Genomic DNA, 14,660 nt, shown 5'->3' with positions numbered 1-14,660 from the left:
GGGCCCGGGGCTGCAGCCCAGACAGGGTCTGGCCTGGAGCCACCAGAGGGAGGCCCCGTGCCTCTTGGGGTCAGCCTGCTCTGTTTGCCAGGGAGGGGCCAGGCTGGGCCAGGCACGCCACTCGGAAGGGCTGTCCTTGGCTGTGTGTGTGCACGTGAATGCCCCGCACGTCTGTGCAGAGCCAGCCTTCTGTGTGTGCTAGTGTGGGCAGATGTGCAGAATGGGCAAAGGGCGGGCACGTTCTCTGCACTGGCCGCTGGATGTGGGGGCAGCTGTATGGGGGACACCTCAGTCCATCAGGCTTCTGGTGCCCGCCAGACCCTCTGAAGTTGAATGGGACTGGCCTCTGAGCCAACCTGAGCCCGGGCTGAGACCAAGACTGGCTGAGATCGTGGTGGGGTAGGAGGACTCAGGGGCCTTCTAGCTCGTACGTCACTGCCTGGATTTGGGGAAGAACCTTTGCAGTGGAGGGGGGAGGAGGGAAGGGCTGGGGAGAGTCGCCAGATGCTGAAGAAGGGGTGAAGACAACAAGAACACAGCAACAGCGGTCTAAGTAGCAGCGCTGTGTATTGAGGGCCACTGCTTGTGCTGGGCACGGCACAGGCCCGTGAGGTCGTGCTGTGTCTGTCCTTTAGATAAAGGGCTCAATGACACGAGGCTGGAGGGCACTCGGGCCTCAGCTCAGCGCTCCGCAGCTCCGAGGCCTAGCTGGGCCCTTGTTCCATGCAGCTCAGGACACTCGGCCGCTCGGGGACCGCCCCCTTGGGTCCTGACCCAGCCAGTGAGGAAGCTGTTTGTGGCCTGGGCTTCCACGGCAAGGGCCCCTCCCCTCTTGTGCCCTGTCCTTCAGGGAATCACACTGGCCCTTATCTGGAACGTGGACCAGGTCGGGGGGCCTGCCCCCAGGGCCCCACTCTCTTCAAGGAGTCACCTCACCACCAGACCTCTCCGTTCATTTTCGTGTCCGCTGGGCCCCTCTTGCAGACAGGCCGGGCGGGGCAGGGAGATGGGGCGAAGATGGCTCCATGTCAGTAAGGGGCCCTTCCATCGAGGGGTGCCTGGGGCCCTGGCTGCAGACCTCATCCAGCTCCCAGCGCTGCGCTTGGGCGTCGGCAGCATCTGGGCAGCAGGAGAGGAAGTCTCTGGCTCAGTCAGAGGCTGAACACAGGGTCCTGGGTAGGCGTGGGCCCCAGAGCTGGTTTTGATTGAAGGCTAGTCCCCACTTGGTCTTGGGTTTTTCAGCTTGGTGTCATCAGGCCTCAGGAGGCCCATCGGCGGCCCTGGCGGCAGGTGTGACGGGCCCTGCTCAGCGGCCGGCGCGCTCCAGCAGCACGAAGAGGAGCCCCAGCAGCAGGAGCGGCGTGAAGATGAGCAGCAGGCCCAGCAGCTCGAGGGCCAGCAGGCCCAGCAGCGCGAGGCGGCGGGCACAGGGCCCTCGTCCCCGCAGGGCCCAGAGGCGGGCGCCCAGGCAGGGCGGGCAGGGCAGGAAGGGCAGGCAACCCTGGCCACCCACAGGCCCTGCCAGGAAGCGGAGCTGGTACCGGTGCTCTAGGGAGGCCCAGGGCCCGGGGCCGCGGCGGGGAGGTGCGGGGGGCGTGGGGGGCCGTGGGCTCTGGGGCCCGTCCGCCTGCAGCAGCTCCTCCTGCAGCCGGCAGATCTCCCACTCGAGCGTGGGTGTCCTCTGGCGGCAGAGCGGGCAGCAGACCCGGCCCAGCTCGGTGCCGGGGGCCGTGCCCAGCAGCTGGTGCAGGCAGTCCACGCACAGGCCGTGGCCGCAGTTCAGCAGGGCCAGGCGGTGCTCACCGGGCCCGTAGGGCTCTGTGCAGATGGGGCATTCCTCCTGGCTCGGTCCCCCGGCTGGCTCCCTCTCCTCCCCTGCTCTCTCAGCCCAGGGGCAGGCTGTGGCTGTGGCCCTCAGGAGGGGTTCACTGTCTTGAGTCCCTGCACCCTGGGTGTTCCCAAGAACCCTGCTGTCCCCCTCTTCATCTGCCAGTCCTGGGTGCGGGGGCGCCAGGCGTTCAGGGCCCAGAGAAGTGGAAGGTGGGCTGGGGAGCCCGGCACGGAGCTCACAGGGGCCATGAATGGGGGCCTCAGGGCAGGAGTCAGGATGAGTGGGTGGGGTCCCCAGGGTGGTGACGAGGGTGGTTGGGGCCGTGAAGGTCAGTGTGCCCCTCTGGGTGAGGGCAGGGTCTGGCACTGACCTCAAGACTGCCGTGGGCTCGCGCCAGCCTGGAAAGCCAACTTCAGCTGGGCCCCAGCGCTTGTGCCGGCTCCGGGCAGCTCCTGGGCCGTCGCGTGCCGTCTTCACAGGCTCTGTCTTCACAGGATCTGCCCCAGCCCAGTCGTGGCCGCGGCCCACACCTGTGTCCGCAGCAGACGGACAGGCGGCCGGACTCCGGGCGGCGTGGCTCCTCCTTCAGGAATTCCCCTCGGAGCACGCCGGCCCCTCCCGGGGGCGGGGACGGGGCGGCCCCGCCCCCACTTCCGACCCACGAAGGAATGCTGCTTGCGGGGCTGGGAAGGAACGGTCGGAGCGCGCCCTCCAGGGCTTCCCCTCGCCCTTCCTTCCAGGGCCCACGCAGGCTGCCCCCCGCCTGTCGGAGTCCGGGCAGAGCACGCACAGCGTGGGCAGGTAGCCGGCACACATCGCAGGAGAGTCAGACCCCGAACTTTGGTAGCAAAGACGGCTGAGCAATGGTGCGCTTGCTTGCGCCCTCCAGGAACGGCTGTCCCCACCCAGACCCGCTGGGGGCCCACACACGCCCTGAGGAGCCCAGACAGGCACAAGGAAGAGCAGGTCAGAAACAGCCACCCAGAGCCCACAGTTTATTACGGAGGCTCTCCAGGGAACGGGTGAGGAAAGAGTGTACCAGCAGGGGGTCTCCTCTGGTCCTCGGTGCCTTCCGGCCCTGGCCCTGGCCCTGGCCCTGGCCCTGGCCCTGGGAGGCCCTGAGACAGCACCGCATACTTTGTGGGAGGGCAGAGAGATGTGGCAGAGGGGGGCTGGGGACCTGCTGTACCCCAGGACCACCTCGGAAGGCTCGCCAGACTCCTGTGTTGTCTGGAAGCTGGTGTCTGGGGAGCCCCCAATGCCCTTCAGGCTGCCCTTTCCTTCCTGGGCCCCGTCCGGACGCAGGGTGGTGCAGCCCAGGGGCCATCCTGACCGGGAGCCAGCTTGGCGCCAGCGGGGAGAGGCCAGCAGTAGACTGCCACCCTGGATGGAGGCAGGGTAGGGTGGTGAGTGGGCAGCGATGTCCGGGCTGAGCATGGGACCCCAGGCTGACGGGAAACAGGCCGTGCAGGGGACAGGGGAGAAGGCGGCAGTGGCCCCCAGAAGGCAGTGTTTAGAGTGGCCAAGGCCGGCAGGATGGCTTCTTAGGCCCACGTCTCACTCTGGAAACGCAGCGTCCGCTGGAGCCTGGCCAGGTAGCTGGCTGCATCAGGGCCGGAGAGCCCACCCTCCTCTTGGAAGATGGACGTCAGGGCCTCGGACACATCTGCTGGCATGTACTTGGCGTTGCTGGAGGGACAGGCCAGGAGGGCTCAGCGTGGCTGGGGCCTCCGGAGGGCTGGCTCCCAGCCCCTCCTCACCCCCCCGTGGCCCAGGCTCACCCTGCCAGGTAGAAGTAGGCGCCCTGGCGGTCCAGCAGCTCCCACACCAACGGCCCGAGCTCCCGGAGCCTGTGCTGCACGTATACCTTCCGTTCCTACGGGGCGGGGGCAGGGGCAGGGCTTGGAGCCGGTGTATCGGTGTCCTGGGCGTCCTGGCCCCCTCCCCGCCCGGCACACACACCTGTTCCCGCGAGAAGGCCGTGAAGAGCGTCAGGCAGCCCTTCCTCTCCAGCTCCACCCACTCTGATTCCCAGTAGAAGTCCTGGTCGCGCCAGCGGCAGCCAAAGAACAGGAAGTTTCCTGGGGGATCACAGGCCTGTGAGGCCCGGCCTCGTCAGCCCCAGCTGCCACCCTGCCCTAGACCCTGGGTGCTCACCGGTCTGACCCTGGGCCACCCGCTCCTGTACAGCTGCTCGGAAAGGGGCCACGCCGGTGCCGGGGCCCACCATGATCACGGGTGTGCCTGGTGTCTCCGGGAAGGCGAGGCTCCCAGGCCGCACCCACAGAGGCACCCGGACAGGTCCTGGCGGGACGGAGGAGGCATGAAGAGGCTCTGAGGACCAGGGCTCTAGTCCAGACCTGGCCGTGGAGCCTGGGGCGGGGGGGCGGAGGGGCTGGCCCAGTGCTCTATCCCCCCCCCCCCTCCAGAAAGCAGGGGTCACCTCGCCCAGGATCCAGAGATGCCAGCCAGGAGGAGCAGAGGCCCCGGCGGGGCTCCTTGAGGCGTGTCTGGTACTGCACCACAGCGACGAGAATCTGCAGCCTCGAGGGGTGAGCCTGGGGATGGGACGGTGGGTGCCCTGCTGCACGGGGCCGCCCCTGCCTGCCACCCGGCTTCAGCTCCGCTCACTTCACCCCGGGTAGTCCCGGATGTGGGGCAGATGTTGAGGGTCGGGTGCCCCCGCCCCCGCCCCCGCAGTCCCACATCCCTGAGGCCACCCCGGCGCTGCCCGAGCCGGACAGGCCCTCACCAGCAGAGAGGAGGCAATGGAGAAGGCCCGCGGGCGCATCGGGGGGACGAGGTCCAGCAGGTAGTCTGCGGGAACGGCTCCAGCCGTGTGCGGGAAGTCACACAAGACCTGGGCACAGATAGCCCCAGCTGGGCTCCGGCCAGCACGCCACACGCGGCTGCGGCTCAGAGCCCTGGGCCCGCCCGCCCGTGCCTGCCCTCACCTCCAGAACGGTCCTGCGTGGCCGGCGGCAGTACGAATACAGCTCCTCCTGGCCCTGGGGGGCACTGAGCTGCAGCAGCTTCTCCCGCTCCAGCCCATGGGGAGAGAGACAGGCCAGGAGCTCGAAGAAGGAGCGGCGGGGCACGCTGGCGATGTCCAGGTAGTGGGACGCGAGGTGCCTCACGGAGCAGGGCTGGGGCAGCTGCTCCGGGCAGGGGACACCTGCGGCAGGAGGCAGGGAGCCTGTGGGGGGTCGGGACACGCTGCGCAGGCCGCGGGCCCTGGGAGGGTGGAGAGGGAGGGAGGCCGCAGCCAGGCTCCCCCAGGTCCTGGGACTCACCCGGCTCCCGGGGCTGCAGCGTGAAGTACTGGTCGGGGTCCAGGCCCAGCACCCGGCAGAACTGCTGGACGTGGCCTGCCTGGTTCTGGGGCCGGATCAGCACCACATCGCCAGCCGCAAAGCTGTGGAAGGTGAGGGAGAGTGTGGGCAGGGCACTGGGGGGTCAGGGGAGGGCTGGGGGTCCTTGGATGATGAACGTGTTTCCTTGCAGCTCAGCCAGCCGCCCACCTCCCCCCGCCCCCTTGTCCCTTGGCCACAGCCCACCTGGTGTCTGGGGTTCTCACCTGAGCCCAGAGCCTGTGATGTCAAACTCGATCAGCCGAACGTCCTGGAAGTGAGAGGGGCCAGTGACCCTCTCGTTGGTGACCATGGGTGCCAGGAAGGGCTGCCGCTCTGAAGGGGGACCGGGGGGGTCCACACAGGCCACACGCTGCTCCTCAGAGCGCATCCCGGGGGCCTCCGGAAGGAAGTGGAGGGTGAACTTGGAGGGCACACTGTAGGGAGGGGCACACACCAGTCAGGCCGTCGGCAGGCCCTCGAGTGGCCCCGCGGCCAGGCCGCTCTGCTGTCCCTGCGGGCGCCACAGCAAGGCCCACACTCACGGGACTCCGGGGGGGATCACGCCAAGGTCAGGGGGCACGGGGTACAGCCGCAGCACCTTCTCCCACAGGTCATGCAGCCAGGGGTCAATGGCGGCGTCAGGCCTGGAGAAGGAGCGTGTGCACAGTGTTCTGAGGGGCCCCTGCCTGGGATTGCAGGAGCTCCCCCCCTCCCACCGACTCCACTCACCCCAGCTCATGCTGGTCATCCCCCAGGCACGCAGGCAAGAGGGCACTGCCCCCGAGCTGCAGCAGCCGACGGTGCAGCTTCTTGGCCACGAAATTGAACCTACAGAGAGTGAGCGAGGCTTGGGCAGGCCCCGGATGGAGGGTGAAGGGGAAGCAGCCCCGAAGGAGCCCACGCCAGAAGACCCCGGGCCTCGAATGACACCCTCCCAGAGAGCGCTGTTGGCAACGTGCCTGTGTCTGTGCTGCCGTGAACCACCGTCTGTGTTGTACAGAGAACAAAACCCCAGGTAGACGAGTGGTGTGCTGCCCCGTTCACCAGCAGGCACGGTTCGCTCCTGCTGTGTCTGCTTGGAGGTGTTGGTACCCAGCACCCCGCCTCCCGGCCCCCGCGCTGCACCATTTCAGTGAGCCAGTGGCGCGTACACCCTTGGAAAGTCCTCGGTGCTTCTTTAAGAAATAACGCAAAGCAACATCGTTCTCGGCTTAAGGTGGAGACAGGCCCTGAAAACCGGAGAGAACAGGCCGAGGCGGTCCCACCACCGTCCGTGCCCAGGGACGGGGCGGCCTTGCGCGGCCCCTGGGGCCCTTGCGCAATCCCAGCGTGCTGCTCCCTGTGCTCTTTGTGAGCCCAAATGCCTCCTGGCTGCATGTTCTTGTAGCGCTGCCGGCCTAGGCCGCGCGTCAGCCCGTGGTGCTGGCCGAGGCCCCTGACGTCCAGGCCCAGACATCACTTCCTGCCCCGGGAGACACCTCGGGGCTACCCGGGGTTTGGCCCCCACCTCGCTGCCCTGCCGACCTCGGGCCGGTGCCCTGCTCACCCTTCGAGCCTCAGGGGCTCCCCGGTGGGCCCCACAGCCTGGCCGCGGCCCAAGTCTAGGCGGAGCCCTGGGGCCAGGCCACCGGTCCCTCCACGGGACTTTGTGCCCAACCCCGGGGACAGTCTCTGTGGCCCAGCAGCCTTTCTGCCCCTACTCACTTGGCGTAAGAGGAATCCCCGAGGCCCAGAACAGCAAAGTCCATCTGACAGAGGGAGGTCGGTGGCAGATTCCTCCGGAATATGAACCTCCAGAAGTTCTACAGCCAGAAGAAGCCAAGTTAGAGGTCCTGCTCTGGGCCACCAGGGCCCTGGGGTGGGGGAGGGAGGAGCCACAACCTAGACCCTCCCTGCTCCTTCACGTTTTTGTTACTGAAACAAGACTGATATTTATTCTGTCACGAGGGCAAAGGATTTGGAAAGAGGCAGAAACTCAGAAGCCAGAAAGCTGCCCCTGAGCCACCAGAAGAGTGTGGCGCTCCACCCCTTCCCGGGCAGGGAGCCGAGGGCTCCTACCTGCCCCACAGCCTCCCCGGGCGGGGCTGGGGGTGGCACCTGCTTCTGCTTGGACCTCCCCTGGGGCCACTTCCTCCCTTCACACTGAGCCCCGCATCGCAAAGGCCCCCTGTCCTCAGCCTGAACCTCCCGACACAAGTTTCTCTTGGAGCTTCTCCTGGCCCCGGGTCCCCATCAGGCCACTCTGTGCTCGCCGCCACCCTCACAGCTGAGGACCCAGACCTCTGCCCTTCCCCAGGACACCCTCACCCCGTGCATCTGGCCGTCCCAGGGGCCTTATGGCCTGATGCCCAAGGTCACAGCCCAGGCGCCTCTTCTCCCCTCAACCCCCCACCTCCCCGCCCAGGGGCCCTCACTGGAGACTGTCCCGGCCCACGCCCTGCCCCAGCCTCCCCACGGGCCCCCTCCAGAAGCACTTCTCAAACGCAGCTCCCCATCACCCTCAGCCCGTGGTGACCTGAGCCCTGGACACCAACTTTCACATGTGGCCCAGGCTTTAGCTGCTTTCCACCTCCCTTGTGCTTCATAACTCAAGGGACACCCACGGGTCCTGGATGACCCTGGGCCACCCCCCAAGGGCGATGCTGCCTCAGCCCGTGCTCGGGGACGGCGCTCTCTGCCTTCAGAGGCCCCTCCTCAGAGACCGGTTTCCTGAAGCCTGTGAAGAACACCCTTCCCTGTGAAGGTATACTTCTCACAACTCTGCACCTGCAAATCATGGGCCCTCCCTTCACAGGGGCTGGCACCCTCCCGCGTCCCACTCCGTCCCCCACCAGCCATCCGGGCACTCTCAGTCCCCGAGCGGCGCCACCCATCATGATGTGCCTTGCTGGAACCGCTCCACTCAAGGTGGGCCCTTCCCAGGACAAGCTGGACTTTTTCAGTCCTGGGATGTTTCGTTAGTGATTCTCTTTGGGCAGTTTCTCCCCACTCTGTTTTCTCATTCTGAGGTTACTAGAATGACCTTAGAATTTTGCTATTTCCTTTCTTGGTTCTTCGCTCATTTTTGGTTATACTTTTCGGAGAATTTCTCAACTTTCTCTCTCTGATCTTTTCTAGTTTTCCTGATACCGTTTCAAAGAGCATTTCCAGGGGTGCCTGGGGGGCTCAGTCGGTTAAGCGTCCGACTTCAACTCAGGTCATGATCTCGCGGTTTGCGGGTTCGGGCCCCGCATCGGGCTCTGTGCTGACAGCTAGCTTGGAGCCTGCTTCTGGTTCTGTGTCTCCTTCTCTCTCTGACTCTCCCTTACTCACGCTGCCCCCCACCTCAGAATTAAATAAAACAGGGGCGCCTGGGTGGCTTAGTCGGTTAAGCGTCCGACTTTCGCTCAGGTCATGATCTTGCGGTTCATGGGTTCGAGCCCCACGTCGGGCTCTGTGCTGACTGCCAGCTCAGAGCCTGGAGCCTGTTTCAGTCTGTGACTCCCTCTCTCTCTGACCCTCCCCTGCTCACGCTGTCTCTCTCTCTCCTAGAAATAAATAAAACATAAAAAAAGAAAAAAAAGAAATAAATAAAACATTAAAATTTTAAAAAATAAAAATAAAGAGCATTTCCAGTGTTTCCAGCTTTGCCCTGTTTTGTGTGTCCCTTCCTGTGCTGAAGGTGCCGAGTTCTGGAGGGCCTGCTCTGTCGCTGCCCGTCCAGGTGACCTGAGGGTATGGTTGGTTCTTTGTGATCTATTTGTACTTCAGAAACTGACGGACAACCCGGAGTCTGGGCCTCTCGCCCGACGTGCACTTCGTGGCCAGGACCCTGCTGGGCTTCCACTGTGGTTACTCGGTTTCCCTACACGGGCTCCTCCTGCCCACTGCCTGGGAGCACGTGCAGGCCGCGGCATTCCGGGGACCGAGGCAAGCCGGCCAGCGGTTTCCTGTTTGGTGCACGGCCGGTCACTAAGCCTGGTCTTCAGCGGGTGCCATGTCCCCTCCTGTGTGTCCCTGGGACCTCAGTCTGCCTCTCCAAGGAGCCGCAGGTCCCGCTGTGGCTGCGGAAGGCCCCTCCTGACCACCTCCGTGGAGGTGTCCATGCCTGCGGTCTCCGTTGTCCACCCTCATCCAGGGATGACCGCCGCCACCTTCACGCTGTTGGCTTCTGCTGTCCAGTCTGTAACCCAGCCCAGCCGACCTCACGGAGGCCTTTGTTTCCCCGCCCATGGCCTGTGTCTGGACATCCACAATTCACTTCCTACCTTTGATCCCCTCACACTTGCCTCTCTCCTGTCCCTCTTCCTCTCGGAAGGAGACCTCTCCTGGCTGTGTGGGGGTCTCGGCCCCGGGCCTCCTATCATCCCCTGCTCCGACCTTGTCCCTCAGTCAGTCTCCCCACCGTCAGCATTTAACAGGTCTCTCTCAGCTTAACACCTTCTTTCCAACTCCTGAGCCCCATTCACAGCCAGAATCTTTTCTGGAATTGTTTAACGTACAGACGTTCTTACGATTCTCTCCACTTACCTGTTGATCCCCTGTGACCTCGTTTTTCTCCCTGTAAGTCACTGACACTGGTCTCCCCAAAGTCATCAGCAGTCCCTTTGCTGATAAATCCTACCAATGCTGCTCAGGCTTTATCTTCCTTCGCCTCTGTGCAGCGTTGAATGATGGAGACCTTTCTCTCAGGACAGACACCTTCCTGCCCTTGACCTTGGATTTGGTACACTCCCTCTTTTTGCTGTTGGGGCCGCTTTCCTGCCCCTCATAGGCTTTTCTCCACCTCCCATGCCCTCAGTATTCAGGGCAACCTGTCCCAGGGGAGACAGAGGGGCTTCCTTCTTCACGCCTCACCCAGGATCCTTGCCGGAGCTCCCCACCTGCCTTGTATCTCCCCCGAATGACTTCCAGCCCCTGACCTCCCTGGTCTCCATGTCTGTGCATGGAACTACCATCCACTCTTGTCCCTGAGCCCGAATCCCTGTCTCGATTCCATCTTCTTTCCCATCTTTTAGGCCTGTGTGCTTCCAGGCCATCTCGATTCTACCTTAGCATCTCTGGAAGGTGTCTGTTTTTCTCTGCTGTCCACCACCATCCTGGCCCAGGCTGCCAGTCTCTCGCCTTCACTGTACATCCTCTGGAGCTGTTCTTGCTCTCCTACAGGCTGCCCTCCCTGTCGACAAGTAGCAATTTTGCTAGAATACAAATGTGACTGTCACCCAGTGGACTGCATGGCCCTTCACCTCAAGTCCATCCACCGTCCCATGGCTGTCAGGCTTCTTGGGATCAGGTCTGGCTTCCTGCCTCCCTTCTCCCCTCCCACCCCGGTGCATTCCTTGGCTCCGTCTTCCTCAAGTGCTTTCTGCTCTTCCCTCAGGCGGTCTTTCTCCTCTGCACAGGCTGCTTCCAGTTCCCTGGTGCCTGGCTAGGCCCCACTTATCCTCAGGACTTAGCCTATACTCCTTTCTTCCAGAAAGCTCTCCCTGAGCCTCAAGGTCGGGCTAGATGGCTTTTATTAATGTCCTCATAACGCCCGGCGCTTTCTCTGGCAGCACGTGTCTTCTCTCTGGTAACTGCCTGTTAAACCCGTTGCTTTTGCTACCTCGTGAGCTCCCTGAGGACAGAAATAGGCTCGTGGCTGGACTCCCAGCACTAGATCATGTTTGGAATAGAATGTGCGCTCAAAAGACGGTCAAGGAATTGAAGAATGTTCCTGGAGGAAGGTCCAACAGTTTTGAAATATTCACAAGACCCAGAACAGATTCATATACAGCCCTGGAGAAAATATTAAAGGTTAAAATGGAGAACAAGGCTATTTAGCGGCCTGCGAAGAGTTTATTAGCGAGGACGGAGAGCCCCCGGCTCCCTCCCAAATCCCCCGCTAACGTGCAGCAGATACAGAAGGACAACTGTTCGTTGTACTTCATGGGCTCTCCAGGCAATGACAACAGCGAGGGTCCAGGGCAGTGATCTGAGCTTCTGAGCAAAGAAAGCCTTCAGGTCAGCCTTACCTTCATGTTGTCAGGGGGGTCTCCTTGGCCTGTAGTTGCACAAACAAATATCACCAGGGGCTCATTAATCAGATTCACCTCAACAAAAAAAACACAGGCGTTAGGACCTCGGCTGTAGCAAGCAGGCTTCCTCTCCGCAGCCTGGCCCCCTCTCCTGCGCAAACGGACTCACGGAGCCCCCGCGAGCGGCCGGCCTGCCTTCGCCCTCTCAGCCCCACCCTCCCACCTTGCCTGCTTCTCCACGTGCTAAGCCACTGTCCCCAACTTTTCCTGCCCCCTAAACTCGCCATAACCGAAGGGCCGTCTCTCACACAAAATGCGGTGCCCTGCGGTCGAGGGCTCTGGGAGCTGGCGCCCCCGGCCCGCTGGGTCTCACCGCCGAGGCCCTAGGGCGCCCTCACCACTGAGTAGGAGTCCAAAGCCTGCACCCGGCAGTCAAGCCGCCGGCGCCGAGCCTCGCGGCCCAGCCTCTCCGACACATCCTGAGCCGTGCCTGTCTGGCTGCCGAAGAGCACCAAAAGCCCCGGGCTCGGCATCCGGGCGCGCTGAGCGGCCCCGGCACCCAGGCACCGCACCAGCCAGCAGATCCCGCAAGCCGGGACGGCCCGGACTGACTTGGACTTCCGGCTTCCGGTGATGGCCGGAAGTGACGCCCTTACACCGCGCCCGGCAGGGCATGGCTTCCGAGGGGGCTGGGTGTCAGTTAGCGGCCCGTGCTAGGTCCCGGGCCGGGGCCGGGGTATTGGCGACCCGCCGGGGCCGGGGGCCGGGGCAGGCGGAGCCGCTCGCTGCCTCCTGCTCGCCTCAGCGGCGCGGGCGGCGGGTCCCGGCGAGGCCCGCGGGGAGGGGAGGTGCAGCCCTGCCGGGCGGACGCGCGGCCGAACCCCGGCCCGCGCTCAACCGGCGCGATGCTCTTCTCACTCCGGGAGCTAGTGCAGTGGCTGGGCTTCGCCACCTTCGAGATCTTCGTGCACCTGCTGGCCCTGTTGGTGTTCTCCGTGCTGCTGGCACTGCGTGTGGACGGCCTGGCCCCCGGCCTCTCCTGGTGGAACGTCTTCGTGCCCTTTTTCGCCGCTGATGGGCTCAGCACCTACTTCACCACCATCGTGTCGGTGCGCCTCTTCCAGGACGGAGAGAAGCGATTGGCCGTGCTCCGACTCTTCTGGGTCCTCACGGTTCTTAGCCTCAAGTTTGTCTTCGAGATGTTGTTGTGCCAGAAGCTGGTGGAGCAGACCCGGGAGCTCTGGTTCGGCCTGATCACGTCTCCGGTCTTTATTCTCCTGCAGCTGCTCATGATCCGTGCCTGTCGGGTCAACTAGCCTCAGGCGGGAGAGAACTCTGGACAGCTGCAATGCGGGACCCTAAGCTGAGTTCCTACTTCCACCGTACGAAAGGAGAGGTCTGGGTCTAAAGGAAAGCCAGCTCCTGCCCTGGCGAGTGCCCAATTTTCTTTATACCAATCATGTCTGAAATTGTTTCCTCAGCACGGCTAAAAAGAACAGCCTTGATCCTTAAAGTGTATTTCCTGTTATTTGATGCTTTGGATAGCTAACCCTGACTTGAGATCCTGAGAAGGATCCCAGGCCATTCCTCTGACAGTAAAATCTCCTGATGGCTCTGAGTATGTTTATGGATCCTGGGAAAGTACTCCCTGTGCAAAGGCTGCAAAGCCGGCCTTGTGGATTTCCTCTGCCCAGAGCAGGACTAACCTAAGAGCTCACTGCCCCATCCATCCAGACAAGACTTAGATGCTTGAGCTCTAAAACGTGTAAACCAGCTTGTGTCTTCTCCCCTGAGCCACTGGGGAGAATGGCGGCCTCTTCTTCATTCCAGCCCAGGCGGACAGGAATATGTTGGAAAAAGCATGACTGGGACCCTATTTGGAGATCTGTCGCCTGAGAAAACTTTGCTTATGAAGTGCTGCTTGGCTTCCTATCCCAGGCGATTGTCTCGTCCACAGCTTTTCCACCACCCCCTTGTGGCCGGCACTGTTAGCACAACTGAGACAGATTTAGGCCTTCTTAAGGGACAAGCCAGAGGAGCAGCATTGACGCTCAGATGCACTGAGACTTGCAAATGGTCTTGGCCCACATTTGTTGGCCTGAGGTCTTTAGTTTAAGGTGCCAAATGAGAACATTTGTTGAGATAAAAATAAAATAAGAGAATGTTTTCCTGAGATGCGCAGTGGTTGCCTGACCTCTTGAGGGTGAAACAAGGTGGCTGCCGAGATGGTCCCTGCTGTGTGATGTCGTTGGCTACAGAGCTGATGGTTGGGAGACTGGAATGCACTAGAGCTTCACTGGCCAATTTGGCGGGGGGGGGGGGGGGGTCCCATGGCAAATCCTTGCTTCCTGCCCGGGGAGCCAGGGTGAAGACCAAAAAACAGGGTAGGCTTGTGTTAAGGACCTGCTGAATAGCTTGTGTGACATCAGAACTTGTCTTCCAGCCGGTGTGTGGCCTTTGTGGACCTTGCTGTAGAGCAGGGGCCAGCAAACTATGGCCTGAGGTCTATTTTTGTACTACCCATCATCTAAGAGTAATTTTTACATTTTCAAAAGATAAAAATGAAGAACGTGTGACGGGAAGTGAATGTGGCCTGCAGTGTGCAGGGTCTCTCCAACTTGGCACTCTTGGCCTTTTGGGTCGAGTCATTTTTTGATGTGTGGGGGAGGGGCTGTTCTGAGCATTGTAGAATGCAGCATCCCTGGCCTCTACTCACTAGATGCCAGTAGCACGCCTCACTTAGGACAACCAGAAGTGTCTGCATACATTAACAAGTCTCCTGGGGGACAAAACTGCCCCGGGTGAGAACCGCAAGGCTAAAATATTTACTGTCCAGCCTGTTCTAGAACAAATTTGCAGAGCTTCTAGAGAAGCAGCTTTGTGACCCTTTGCCTACAATGGATGCTGTGTGGCCTGAACCCCTGAGATGCCTGAGTTGGAGACTGTTCTGGTTTGTCCCACAGCTACAAAAATGTTTTCTACCCAGTATCGGCGTAATTTGTGTCAAAGTCAGATACAAGCTGAACACTGGGAGTGGACTTTCTTTTATTTATTTATTAAAGTGCATTTACATAATCCCTACAACCAAGTCAAGTGCCCGAGGAGTGGGGGTTTTTTCCTTTACTGTTATTTTTAGATTGCATGTGTTGTCGTATCGTGTTGTATTCTGTAGTTCAGGACTGAGTGATCCTGTAGCTGTAGAAGTGAGGAGCATGTGAAGGCTTCGTTTCCCTTGGAAAGGTGATTTGATGAGAGCCGAGGAAGGAAACGCTTGACTTTTGAAAGCTGAAATCTGGCTTATTTTCTCGGCTCACCAGAGTGGAAAGGAGTAGTCAGTGCAGACCCCCAGGGGACCCAGAAGCTGGAAGGGCACCCCAGGCTGAAACCTGCCCCCAGTCTCCGCAGAGCTCCAGGTGTCCTTGGAGCCCTGTCCCTGAAAGGTGAGTGATGTAGCAGCAGTAGTGCCATTACCGGGAGAGG

General features: G+C 61.8%; 3 protein-coding genes across 9 annotated transcripts; 1 reads left to right on the top strand and 2 right to left on the bottom strand.

Annotated features, from left to right (window-relative positions):
• Positions 1–550: 550 nt before the first annotated feature.
• On the bottom strand, positions 551–2,647 carry LOC120222796. The gene is made up of 2 exons (XM_039220778.1): positions 2,595–2,647; positions 551–2,414 (listed from the first exon to the last, which is right to left on the bottom strand). Exons 1-2 carry the CDS (start codon positions 2,645–2,647, stop codon positions 1,307–1,309), a joined length of 1,161 nt encoding a protein of 386 aa, XP_039076709.1. The 3' UTR covers positions 551–1,306.
• Positions 2,406–11,797, bottom strand: NDOR1 (NADPH dependent diflavin oxidoreductase 1). 7 transcript variants are annotated; one of them, XM_039220728.1, is made up of 15 exons: positions 11,579–11,797; positions 11,178–11,255; positions 6,889–6,986; positions 5,914–6,171; positions 5,727–5,828; positions 5,409–5,618; positions 5,125–5,246; positions 4,786–5,006; positions 4,584–4,691; positions 4,275–4,389; positions 3,989–4,135; positions 3,794–3,912; positions 3,613–3,707; positions 3,393–3,520; positions 2,406–3,214 (listed from the first exon to the last, which is right to left on the bottom strand). In XM_039220728.1, exons 1-15 carry the CDS (start codon positions 11,711–11,713, stop codon positions 2,799–2,801), a joined length of 2,352 nt encoding a protein of 783 aa, XP_039076659.1. In that variant the 5' UTR covers positions 11,714–11,797; the 3' UTR covers positions 2,406–2,798. The 7 variants fall into 7 exon arrangements, with proteins under 7 accessions (XP_039076659.1, XP_039076660.1, XP_039076661.1 ...); XM_039220729.1 differs by having other exon boundaries at positions 5,914–6,012; XM_039220732.1 differs by having other exon boundaries at positions 3,126–3,214; positions 3,794–3,874.
• A 60-nt stretch (positions 11,798–11,857) lies between these two features.
• TMEM203 (transmembrane protein 203) lies at positions 11,858–14,276 on the top strand. The gene has a single exon (XM_039220768.1). The coding sequence runs from the start codon at positions 12,086–12,088 to the stop codon at positions 12,494–12,496; it is 411 nt and encodes a 136-aa protein (XP_039076699.1). The 5' UTR covers positions 11,858–12,085; the 3' UTR covers positions 12,497–14,276.
• The last annotated feature ends 384 nt before the right edge of the window (positions 14,277–14,660 follow it).

The sequence above is a fragment of the Hyaena hyaena genome, unplaced genomic scaffold, assembly GCF_003009895.1.
Source record: "Hyaena hyaena isolate Hyena2069 unplaced genomic scaffold, ASM300989v1 scaffold_911, whole genome shotgun sequence".
NCBI classification, from domain to species: domain Eukaryota; kingdom Metazoa; phylum Chordata; class Mammalia; order Carnivora; family Hyaenidae; genus Hyaena; species Hyaena hyaena.
Note: the sequence above shows the minus strand (reverse complement) of the source record. Positions and strands in the feature narration are given on the sequence as shown.